At 34.8% G+C, this 13112-nt stretch overlaps 2 protein-coding genes across 7 annotated transcripts in view; one reads left to right on the forward strand and one right to left on the reverse strand.

Annotated features, from left to right (window-relative positions):
- TBPL1 (TATA-box binding protein like 1) overlaps nucleotides 1–13112 on the forward strand; it is a 39504-nt gene that overhangs the window by 23083 nt on the left and 3309 nt on the right. For 4 of the 6 annotated variants that reach the window (XM_077893820.1, XM_077893830.1, XM_077893788.1 and 1 more), the window contains 5 exons: nucleotides 6226–6404; nucleotides 8759–8841; nucleotides 9002–9065; nucleotides 11650–11753; nucleotides 11862–11956. In XM_077893820.1, the coding sequence (XP_077749946.1) occupies nucleotides 6270–6404; nucleotides 8759–8841; nucleotides 9002–9065; nucleotides 11650–11753; nucleotides 11862–11956 (481 nt within the window). In that variant the 5' untranslated portion in view covers nucleotides 6226–6269. Of the gene's footprint in view, nucleotides 1–5807; nucleotides 5952–6225; nucleotides 6405–8758; nucleotides 8842–9001; nucleotides 9066–11649; nucleotides 11754–11861; nucleotides 11957–13112 lie in introns of all 6 variants that reach the window. The other 2 variants (XM_077893798.1, XM_077893806.1) reach the window with 1 other exon arrangement.
- The window catches only part of SLC2A12 (solute carrier family 2 member 12), an 83169-nt gene that overhangs the window by 11256 nt on the left and 58801 nt on the right, over nucleotides 1–13112 (reverse strand). The window lies entirely within an intron of this gene.

The raw sequence follows: 13112 nt of genomic DNA on the forward strand, positions 1-13112 counted from the left end.
CCTTAATGTTAGGCCTTGGGCAGTGAGAAAGTTATTGATAATTATATTGAAATCAAAATAGAATTAACTTTATTTTTCTTGTAATAAGTCTAATATATATATTGTTTTACTACAGTGTACAAAAAAATTGAAGAAAATTATTTAATTTTCCTGTATGAAAAAACTATTGGAATGTTTTACATTTCAAAAATTTGAGTTGTATTTTTCTTTGCATTTCTACCATGTTTTCTTTTTAAGGTTTTGTTTCTGCTTTTATTATTTTCTTCCTTATGTATTATGGCTGTTATTTAATTGATTTCTTGGTTCAAATGCTTAAGTCATTTGTATTTCCATGCTTCTTATTTTCCAGTAGTTGTATTTCTTTCTTGCTTTTAACCTTTTCTTTAGTTGAAGTATAATTAACATATACAATATTATATTAGTTTGAAGTGTACAGTATAGTGATTCCCCATGTATATGCATTACAACGTGCTTATGATAAATGTAATTACCATCTCTCACCATACAAAGTTACTGCAGTATTTTTGACTAATATTCCCTGTGCTGTACTTCTAATCCCAGTGAATTATTTATTTTATAACTGGAAATTTATACCTCTTAATTTCCTTGTATGTCACCCATCCCCACACCCATCTTCCCCTCTGACAACTACCAGCTTCTTCTCTGTGTTTTAGTCTCTGCTTTTGTTGTTGGTGTTTGTTTTGTTTTTTAGATTCCACATATAAGTGAAATTTTTGAATAATTTCACACAACATAATACCTTCAAGATCTATCCATGTTGTCGCAAATGGCAAGATTTCATTCAATATAGCCGAGAAGTATTCCATTATGTATACATATACAACATTTTTTAAATCCATTCACTCATTGATGTGTGATCACTTAAATTGTATCCACATCTTGGCTATTGTAAAGAATACTGTGATTAACATGGGGGTGCATATATCTTTTCGATTTAATGTTTTCCTTTTCTTCAGATGAATATCCAAAAGCAGAATGGCTGGATCATATGTTATTTCTGTGTTTAATTTTTCGAGGAAACTCCATACTGTTTTCCATAGCACCTATCCCACTTTACTACCAGCAGTGCACAAAGGTTCCCTTTTCTCCACATCCTCACCAGCATTTGTTATTTTTTGTCTTTTTGTTGCCAACCATTCTAACACATGTGCAGTGATGTCCCATTGTGGTTTTGATTTGCGTTTCCCTGATGATTAGTGACATTGAGTATCTTTTCATGTGCTTGTTGACCATCTGTATGTCTTTTTTGGAAAAATGTCTCTTCAGTTCCTCTACTCATTTTTTTTTTAATTTATTTATTTATTTATTCATGAGAAACACAGAGAAGCAGAGACACAGGCAGAGGGAGAAGCAGACTCCCTGCAGGAAGCCCAATGTGGGACTCGATCCCGGAACTCCGGGATCACAACCTGAGACAAAGGCAGATGGTCAACCGCTGAGCCACCCAGGTGTCCCTCCTCTACCCATTTTTTAATTAGATTGTGGTTTTTGCTATTGAATTATAGGAGTTCTTTATATTTTTTGGATATTTACCTCTTACTGGGTATATATGATTTGCAACTGTTTTCTCCCATTCAGTAGGTTACCTTTTCATTTTGTTTGCTGTGCAAAAGCTTTTTAGGTTGATGTATCTCTCATTTGTTTGTTTTTGCTTTTGTAACCTTTGCTTTTAAAATTAGACCCAAAACTCAGGGGAGCCTGGGTGGCTCAGTTGGTTAAGTGTCTGACTTCGGCTCAGGTCATGATCTCAGGGTCCTACGATGGAGCCCTAGTCTGGGTATGGCTCCTTGTTCAGTGCAGATCCTGCTGCTTCTTTGCCTTCTGCTCCCTGCCCCCACCCCCACCCCCATGAGTGCTGTCTCTCTCTCCCTCTCTCAAATAAATAAATATCTTAAAAAAAAATAGTTAGATCCAAGAATTCACTGCAAAGATTGGTATCAAGGAACTTATCACCTGCTTTTTTTTCTAGTTTTCTAGTTTTAGGTTTTACATCTCTAACCCATTTTGAGTTAATTTTTGTGCATAGTATAAGATAGTATAGGTTCATTCTTTTGAATGTAGCTATCCAATTTTCCTAGCTCCATTTGCTGAAGAGACTGTCTTTTCCTCAATGTATATTTTTGCCTCCTTTTTCATAAATCAATTGACTGTATAAGCATGGGTTTTATTTCTGAGTTATATTCTGTTTTATTAATCTCTGTGCCAGTTTTTATGCCAATACCATACTGTTTTGATTATTCTAGCTTTGTAATATAGTTTGAAACCAAGTCCAGCTTTGTTCTTTCTCAAGATTGCTTTTATGGTTCCATACAAATTTTAGAATGTTTTGTTCTATATCTGTGAAAAAATACCCTTGGAATTTTTATAGAGATTGCATTGAATCTGTAGATTGCTCTGGGGTGGTATGGATGTTTTAGCAATATTAATTCTTTTAATCTACTAGTATGCTGTATCCATGTATTTGTTTTCAGTTTCTCTTATCAATGTCTTACAGTTTTCAGTGTATAGGTCTTTCACCTTCTTGTTTAAATTTATTCCTGGGTATTTTATTCTTTCTGATGCAATTGTAAAGTGAGTTTTTAAAGTTTCTCTTTCTGGGATCCCTGGGTGGCGCAGCGGTTTGGCGCCTGCCTTTGGCCCAGGGCGCGATCCTGGAGACCCGGGATCGAATCCCACGTCGGGCTCCCGGTGCATGGAGCCTGCTTCTCCCTCTGCCTATGTCTCTGCCTCTCTTTCTCTCTCTGTGACTATCATAAATAAATAAAACTTAAAAAAAAAAAAAAAGAATGTGCTTTAAAGTTTCTCTTTCTGATAGTTGTTAATGTATAGAAACAGAACAGATTTTGTATATTGATTTTGTACCTTGCAACTTTACTGAATTCATTTATCAGTTAAAGCTGTTTGGTGGAGTCTTTAGTGTTTTCTATATATAAAATCATGTCCACAGAAAGTGACAATTTTGCTTTTTTCCTTTCCAATTTGGATGCATTTTCTTTTTCTTGCCTAATTGTTCTGGCTAGGATTTCCAATACTATGTTGAATATAAGTGGTGAGAGTGGGCATCCTTTTCCTGGTCTTAGAGGAAAAACTTTCAACTGTTCACCATTCAATATGATGTTAACTGTGGGGTGAATCTTTGTTAATATCCAGCACTGCTCTCTTACAGGATAGACAAATTAATTGCAAGTAGGGTTTTTTTGTTTGTTTGTAATCTTTCAAAAATGTGTAATCTTTCATGTAGGATGCCTCTTTCTTTTTTAAATACTGACTTCATATTTTATCCTTGATCTAAAACCTATGAGAGCAATAGTATTAAAGCTGCTTGCCAGATTATATTCATGTAAAACATGAACATTGAGTAACTTAAGATGAACTATGTTTTTAGAGTTGCTTAAACTCTGGATTAATTTCAAGGCTTTGCATTCACCAAGATTTGCTTTACACCTACTCTCTTGACTTATTTTTACCCTATATATTGCCCTTGTATTCTCCCCTTAATTTGTTTTAACCTGTTTGATGAAAAGAAAAATCTATGTGAAACAGTAAATTTGACATAGTTTCTCTTTAGGTAGTGCTTTCTGTAGCCTATCCCATGGAATGTGTAGCCATTAAGATTAGATTTAGTGACATATAACAAAAATCCAACATGTGAGGGCCTTGAGATGGAAATTGATCTTTCTCTCACATTCATCAAGTCTGGCGTTAGGAAGTGCAGGGATAAGGAGTTTCACTCTACTGGGAATTCAGGCTTCTGTTTTCCTGTTCCACTATCTTTATCACATAGTCTAATGATCCCAAATGGCTACTTGAGCTCCAACTTTTACATCCAACTCCAGACATTAAGAGTGAAAAAGGGTGGAAAGGCCAAAGGGGTCTTTGCTGGCCTAGCTTGGTCACTCTAAGCAGTCGTTTCTTCCCAAAAGACATAAAACCATTCATTTTACATTAACCATGATGGGACCATGTGGCCTCTTGGCTGTACCTATTCCAGGGAGCCTTAAAAGTATGTGTCATATTTTAGTCCTCCCACAGTGTACCCAGCTAGATTCTCTTGGGTTCTGTTCATTGTGATGGAAGGGTGGAATGGATGTTGAGGTAAGCAACTAAAAGCCTCTTTACATTATTTCACAGTTTCTATAGGAACATAGGAAACCTGGTGAGGTCTAGGTTATTACCCAGATACTCTACCCTAGTATCTATTATTACTAGAGTAATAGAGTAGTAGAGTATCTGGGTAATAATATAATCATGGAAAGTGATACTAAGGTATCGCTACTCTGCCTTTTGATTTAAACTTGTTTGATCTATATTAATTGTCATTTTTGTGTTATTATTACCAGATATATGTGCTAAGTACTTTTGATACGTTCTATATAACCCCCACAATACTTTCTGGTAAGGTACTATATTCCATGCCACAGATGAGAAGACTGAGGCCCAGACATAGTACATAACTTGTCAGGTTTTAATAACTGATAAGTGGTGAGTCAGATACTGATCCCACTTTTAAGATCAGTATTGATAACTGCCTCAGTCCTCTTTATTAATCTGTGTACCCATATTTTTATCCATTGTTATCCCTGCCCCACTCCTTGTACATAAAAATTATTTGAGGTTGCTCAGACGTACACAACAACAAAATAAGCAGATTGAAGGGAATATAAATGTGAGAAAACTTGATGAACCTGAGATACAAGGGGTACACAGAGCTGAATGCTCCTTCATCCTAGAGAGGTGCTAGAAGGCTTGGTCTGACTTGTGTTCTATCAGATACTAAAAGACAAGAAAACAAGCTTGAATTTTCTTTATTGAAACTCTTGGCATCTTCTTTTTTTTTTCATTCTTTTTTAAATTTTATTTTATTTATTCATGACAGACACAGAGAGAGAGGCAGAGACACAGGCAGAGGGAAAAGCAGGCTCCCTGTGGGCACCCTGATGCGGGACTTGATCCTGGGACCCCAGGATCAGGCCCTGGGCCAAAGGCAGACACTAAATCGCTGAGCCACCCAGGTGTCTCATCATCTTCATTATTTTAATCGTATAATAATTTGAATCTTTATAAAGAATATTAGTTTTTCATATTGCTGCTTCAAGGAATCTTAAAAGTCATTACAATGGTATTATTACTGTTTTCCGGTTTTTTCTGTGGGTTAAATAAGCTGAATTACTGTTACTTGTTTTTTAAGAAGTTGAAACCTAGGGACACCTGGGTAGGTAGCTCAGTCCATTGAGCTTTGGCCTCTTGGTTTTGGCTTGAGTCATGATCTCAAGGTTGTGAGGTCAAGCCTCACATCAATTTTGTGCTGGGCATGGAGTCTGCTTGAGATTCTTTCCCTCTCTCTCTGCCCTTCCCCCCACTTACACTCTTTTTCTTACTCTCTTTTAATAAATAAATAAAATCTATAAAAATGGAAACCTAGTCAAAGATATTTTTTTTAGCTGGATATGGGTCATATGCTTACTAAAAACTAGGACTCATTTTTGTTTGTTTTTAGAAATGCTCGTATCACAGTTTTGAAAGGTATATTTTAGAAGACTGTGATCTTGACAAAAATGATGTTGGGCTCTTGGCCAGAGCTCCTTGAAGACAAAAAAGATTTTGTCTGAATTCATTTTTTTCTCTGGTGTCCTCAGTGACTCACTCGATAAGTGAATAATGAATGAATGGCTAGTAAATGAGAAAAACCTGTTAACAATTATTCTAATAATATAATTAATATTTCTCCTTTAAATAAGTAAGCCAGCTATCCAAAGTAGAGGAAAAATAGGTTATCTTTCCTTTAGCCCTTTAGCCCTGGCACATTGTATGAGGTGGATTACTATACCATGAATGACTGGACATCAGGACCACAAAGTCCAGCCCTTGAACTTGGTGTATTTCGAGAATTGCCATAACTGTGATATGCCTGAAACATAGTGGTTGCAAAGGCAAGTAGCACGAGATAAGTCTGGTAAATTCCTGGGGTGTAAAAGTTACTTATTATAAGGAATAAAAATTAGGACCAGCTTTTGAAAGATTTTATATGATGTGTTTGTTATCTTTTTAAAAGTAACTTTTTAAATGGGAAACAGAAGGGACATGATTTGGTTGGAGTGACCTTTGAAAAATAATGTAATTCATTTCTTATATTTTAATTTTCAAGACTTTGTGAAAAACAAATTAACAGAATATTTAATTACTTTATTTTGTTTTATTTCTTAGGATGTGATCTTCGTGGTGGGAAGCTAAGTTTTTAAACTACCCCAATGGATGCAGACAGTGATGTTGCATTGGACATTCTAATTACAAATGTAGTCTGTGTTTTTAGAACAAGATGCCATTTGAACTTAAGGAAGATTGCTTTGGAAGGAGCAAATGTAATTTATAAACGTGATGTTGGAGTAAGTATCTAAATTTTGGTATGTGTGCCACATAGACTAATTTTATTGTCCTGTGAATCATATTCTAAAATACATTCACTATACTGCTAGTTTATGAGCACCTTCCCATGTGCCAGCAGTACTGAATATAACATTGAGCCCTGGAGAGTGGCCCCTCCTCCCCTAAGTGTCCACTTTTGGATGTTCTCGATCTCCAAGTCTTAGCAAAGAACTCACAGGCTACTAGAATTTGATTGTTCTCCCAATTTCTTTTAAATGAAGAAGGGGACATTTATATGTAGTGCATACTTACACAAATATAATTTTTTAGGGGTACCTAGGTGGCACAGTCGGGTAAGTGTCAGACTCTTGGTTTTAGCTCAGGTTGTAATCTCAGGGTCATGTATGTGATTGAGCCGCACATCAGGCTCTCCTCTCAGCTCAGTCTGCTTAAGTTTCTCTCTCCCTCTCCATCCTCTCTTTCCCCTCTCACTTTCTCTCAAATAAATCTTAAATATATATTTTTTTTTCAGTTACATGAATGATATATGATATGAATGATGCCCTTATATGTTGTAATTTTTGTATTATATTTAGCCAAAATAGTAGGTATTCTTTAGTAACAAATAGCTGAAAATAATATGGTTCATATCATAACCTAGCTAGATACTTTAAATTTCAGTTTTTGTTAGACCTGTAATATTTAAAATGAAAGCATGGATAGCTTGCTTTTAAGCTTACTGAGATTAACATTACAAATGACAATGTGTGTTTATCAGCTTTTATAAACCAAATGATGTTGAGATATATATCTGATACATTTATTATGAAAATTATGGATGTATATGAAGGCTCTAAGCTCTAAAAATTATGTGCCAGTATACCTCAGTGAATTATCATTAGCTCTTATACTAGAAACTAAGTTAAGGTTAATTCAATTCAACTAAAAATTGCAGTGACTCACAATTAAGGATTTTCAAGTTCATCAGTGATGCTGTCATCACCTAAACAAAGGAATAAATATGTCTGCTAAGAAGTTTAGAGAGTAAAATGCCCAATACTATGTTGGAACTTGAGCATGCCATGTGACAGGAAAGACATTTTTTGTAGAGGGGTTGATTGAGAAAGCTGTGTTGATCAATAAGGTGGTGGTGAAAGAATTAAATGCAGAACAAACTCAGTTTAGTGTTTCTCAGCTACTTGTGTATGAAATTTTATAATATCGTTTAGTTCAAGTTTAATTTGACTCTGGTAAATTTTATCCTTCCAGACCTAATAGCTTTTTAGTTTGATAATATGATATGTTACAAAGAAAGGGTGAAACTCAGAAAGTAACAAGGAGAAATTTCCAATTCATGTATATGTTACAGTATTCAATAAATATTTCTCTCTTACACATAATGGCTATATAATATTTTCAAAAATGAAAAATCGCAATGCAAATTTAATTTCACATTATTCTCTTGGACCTTAGTCCTTGACTGATTTATGTTCACTCTGTAGATAATTTCATTCAAACCCACAGCCTTAAATGCATTTCATATCTAAGGAATCCAACATTTCTCCTGTGTTCAAGATTTGTATATTGAACTTAAGTATGTAGTAGGCATCTCAACTGTAAGATACAATATAGTGCTGAGTACCATGAAGCAGAATAAAGCAGTATAGGAGATGATGAGCAATGAAGGGATGGGTGCTTTGGTGGAGTGGTCAGGGAAGTCTAGCTGACATCTGATGAGAGACTTGAATGAAAGTGAGAATATTGAGGAAGAATATTCCAGATGAAGTTAATAACAATTACTGCAAAATTCCCAAGGCATGAATAGGTTCAGCATGCTTAAGGATCCATGCAAATTGCAAATTCCAGTTATGTGTCCCGAGAGGAATGAGAGCTGAAGTTTCCATACTTGAAGTACATTGATTTCAAATATATAGTAAGAGATTTGTACAGACCTTGTATTTTTAATTAATGTTCTTTTGAATTAATACATTCTTTGTGTTCAAGTATGATACTTGATTTCAGAATGGATGATTTGGAGAACAATTATTTCAGTCTTGGGTAAGCTTTGAGTAGTAAAACTTTTATTAAAATGGCCACATACAGGAACGCCTGGGTGGCTCCAGTGGTTGAGTGTCTGCCTTCGGCTCAGGGTGTGATCCTGGAGTCCTGGGATTGAGTCCCACGTCGGGCTCCCTGCATGGAGCCTGCTTCTCCCTCTGCATGTGTCTCTGCCTCCCTTTCTGTGTCTCTCATGAATAAATAAATAAAATATTTTTTAAAATAAAATGGCCACATAGAGTAGAGCCATAAGTGAAAATTAACACTTAGTATGTAACCATGGTTTTTTTGTTTCTGTTTTTGTTTTTTATTGCAGAAAGTATTAATGAAGCTTAGAAAACCTAGAATTACAGCTACAATTTGGTCCTCAGGAAAAATTATTTGCACTGGAGCAACAAGGTAAATTTTACTTGGATTTTTTATTTTAATTTTTAAATTTTTCCTTTATGGAAAGGACATTTTTCTAGACTTAAAATTATATGTACAATTTGTCATGTTTGTCAGTATAAAATTTATTTCTTGTGTGACTGATAATCTTTTTCTTTCCTTAAAACCATAGTGAAGAAGAAGCTAAATTTGGTGCCAGACGTTTAGCTCGCAGCCTGCAGAAATTAGGTTTTCAGGTAACATTTTAAAAAACATCCAAACTGTAAATATTAAAGGATTTAATTTGTAAAGTTAAATTTTTTAATGTAATAGACTAAAGAAATCACACAGATACTCTTCTCATGATTGAGTAATGTAATCAATTTAAATTTCAGTTTAAAAAAATTTTTAAAAAAAAAAAAGATTTTTTCTTACTGTCCTTCAGTACAAAAATTTCATAGTAAGCTCTCACCCATGTGTGTACTTGTAAATGATCCTGGCTTTTTCACTAACCCCTTCCTCATTGAGAGACTTGTTGCCTTACAAGTGAACTGCCTCTTCAACTCTTTAGGTTGTTCACTTCTCACCAAAAAAAATCTCATTTTTGATCATCTCAAGAGTGGTATGTTGGGATGATGAGTAGGGTGTAGGGCCCTATGTTTAAAAAGTTAAAGCGTATTTGTTTTTATTTATAGATAGGTATCACATAAATTATAAAGAAGAGAAAAGATATTAAAATGGAACTTGCAGGGACACCTGGGTGGCTCAGCAGTTGAGTGTCTGCCTTTGTCTTAGGGCGTGATCCCAGGGTCCTGGAATCCAGTCCCACATCAGGCTTCCTACATGGAGCCTGCTTCTCCCTCTGCCTGTGTCTCTCTCTCTCTCTGTCTCTCATGAATAAGTAAATAAAATCTTAAAAAAAAAAAAAAAAAAAGAATGGAACTTGCATAGATGTATGCATTGTACGGCTAAGAGTAAACAGTGTTCCTACATATTATGGTTAGTGAGAACATTACCATTATAACAGGGAATTGTAATTATTTAAAAATATGCAGAATTTATATAATCTGTGCTTTAGAAATAACTGTACATGATGTTGTAAGTTGAAAAGAATTGACATGAATAACTAATACCAACTACACACCTGTGTATAAGAACTCAGGAAAGGCTGTATTCTGTAAAATCAATCATAACGTATTTAAAATGACATAAATCCGGGATGCCTGGGTGGATCAGTGGTTGAGCATATGCCTTTGGCTCAGGGCATGATCCCGCCCTTGGGGAGCCTGCTTCTCCCTCTGCCTGTGTCTCTGCCTCTCCGTTTGTGTCTCTCAGGAATAAATAAAATCTTTAAAAAAATAAAATGACATAAATCCAAAACAAAATGCACATCATATGAAAAGGGACATTTATAAGATTGGTTTCCTGTGTCAAATCTGTGGTTTAGTCCACAAAAAGTAGACACTGGGTGGTGGGCTCTCACATGTAAAATGATACTCTTTGGCAGAGTATCAAGTCTGGCAGGTTAAGTTTATCAAGTATAATTTTATGGAGGCATAAATTTATGTAAAAGTTAGTACATATTATGGACTTGTTATGTCACTTGCAAATGATGAGTAAATGAAAGAAAGGTAAAGATGAGCTGTGAGCCCCAAAGAGGTGGGCCCAAGCTGTGTGAAATTTGAATGAGCAGTGGTGGAAAGTTGAGTTTCTTTCTGACCTCTTCAGTCTTCATTGAGGTGGAACATGCTAGAAAGGCCTGGAAGTGCTGGTTGCTGCATGAGGAAAGAGGCGGTACTGAGAGTCTTGACTGATGGTGCTGCCACTTGAGACAGTTTTGTGACATTCATCAACTGCCTTATGCAAGTACTCTGCTGGAGAACTGTAGTTTGGGGACATTTCAAAACCTAAGATACAACCATTCAAGTTATTGGTAGGAGTGACTGAAGTAAGTTCCTTCTCAGCCTTGGAGCTTCTTGTCTTAGCATAACATTAGAAATGTTGAAAAAAATCCCAGTTACAAACACAGTCTTCTCACTCTGTCCCCCCAAAAGAAAACAAGCATCTCACTAAACTCACAGAAATATCATTTTATTCTATTGCATATAAGAAAATGTCTGACCTTGGAGCTCAGTGTATGCTCATTATTTATTGACTTTTAAGTGACAGCTTTTCCATTTTGACTCTTGAGAAGAACTCTGCTTTAATTTTTTTTCATCCTTCTTCTTTATCCTAGATTAAATATCTCATTTTAAGTATTAAGAAAATTAAACATAAGATTCAAAAGACCCTACGTGTTTTAATCCTGCAAATATCCTAGGTGTTGTTTAATTTTTTGAGGTTTTTGACCTTTGATTTCCCTTTAGAGTTGACTCTTTAACAACACAGGTTTGAACTGTGCAGATCCATGTACAGGCAGATTTTTTTTGAATAAGTATAGTATTATAATTGTATTTTCTCTTCCTTATGATTTTCTCTAGCTTTGTTGTAAGAATACAGTAGATTAAGATACAAAATATGTCTTAATTGGCTGTTTTATAGGTAAGACTTCCAGTCAACAGTAGGCTAGTAGTAGTTGAGTTTTGGGGGAGTCAGAAGTTATGCGTGGACATCTGACTGGCCAGGGATACTAATCCTTGTATTGTTCAAGAGTCAACTGTATGGTATTAAGAAATCACTGATAAAGTACAATATTGATGTTTAAGATGTACTTGTTCTTTCTTGCTCTTATTCTTAAGGATTGAAATAATGATTTACAATTGTTCTGATGAGCAGTTTTTTTTCTAATGAGTAATTTTTTTGTTTTAAAATAACTTATTGAGTCGTACTTCTCTCCTAAAGGTAATATTTACAGATTTTAAGGTCGTTAACGTTTTGGCAGTGTGTAACATGCCGTTTGAAATTCGTTTGCCAGAATTCACAAAGAACAATAGACCTCATGCCAGGTAGGTCTCTGAATAATCAAGACAACTTACCAAATTTATAATTACCTGTCAGCCTGTAAATATTTATATTAATTGTGATTTTTTTCTTTTTTTTTTTTTTTTTGGTAGTTATGAACCTGAACTTCATCCTGCTGTGTGCTATCGGATAAAATCTCTAAGAGCTACATTACAGATTTTTTCAACAGGGAGTATCACAGTAACAGGTATTTTATGGTATTGAAACCAAGCTTAAAAAAAAAAAAAAAAAAGAAAGAAACCAAGCTTATCATCAGTTATGGTTTGAATGAGGTGCCTGTATCAAAATAGAAATAATGTCTCATTTGTCCACTTTAGTCACTTCTACTCCTCAAACCAGTCCCCTGACTTTTAACACTGTAGTTTAGCTTCCCCTATTTTTATCTACTACTTCAAAACTTTATATATGCTCCTTGGGATCTCTCTTCTTTCATTGATTATTATTATAGTGAGATTCATCCATATTATCCCATAATATAGTAGTTATAGATCATTCTTATTGCTGTATAATACACAGTATATGAATATATTGTCTGTAAGCATTTGGATAGTTTCCCGTTTGGAGCTATTAAGAATATTCTAATATATATTTTCATAGCATGATTTTTTAAAAATTTATGATGTCTTGCATTTAAAATATTCAAGAGAAACCCATTTTACAAACATCGTAAAGAGGTTTTACATAAGTAAAATATTCAAATATCATTGGTACCTATTTGTCATGTCTTACATGTATCTTTTCTGTATTTTTTGAGTCCTAAGTATTTGGAAGGGATGGTTTCATAAAACTAGTCATAGCATTAGCACACAGGATGGTTTTAAAGATATTGTGTTTATAAATTGTACAGAAACATCCCTTGGGAGTCTGGCCCAATTTTTGGCTAAGTTGAGTTCAGGAAAATTTCGTGGTGTTCCTGGATTTTTCTTTTTATTCCTTCAGTCCTTAGAGGAAAATACACATTATTGACAACTTAAGACTCTCAACAAATAAGCTTAGTTTCGACTCATCCTATGGGTTTTCACATCTTCCTTGGAGACTTTTAAAGCCTCCTGCCAGCGTCATGCCTCAATATTAAAATGGAGGGATGGAGAACAAATCCATCTGTTCCCTTCTTTCAGCCATCTCTTTCTACATTTTGGAGCCCAGACTTCTGAGAAATCCCAAAGTCTGTTGATCAATAAGTCCCTACTAAGTATAGAGTTTACGATGCATAGGTAAAATCTGTATTTACTAAGTGAATAGATAATTAAACAACATAATAAACTGAAGGCAATCTGCTGGATTAATTAGTATACATTATATATTTATATCTGGAACATCCTGTGAAACATTAACAATTCAGT

The sequence above is a fragment of the Canis aureus genome, chromosome 1 (genome assembly GCF_053574225.1).
Source record: "Canis aureus isolate CA01 chromosome 1, VMU_Caureus_v.1.0, whole genome shotgun sequence".
Classification (NCBI taxonomy): Eukaryota; Metazoa; Chordata; class Mammalia; order Carnivora; family Canidae; genus Canis; species Canis aureus.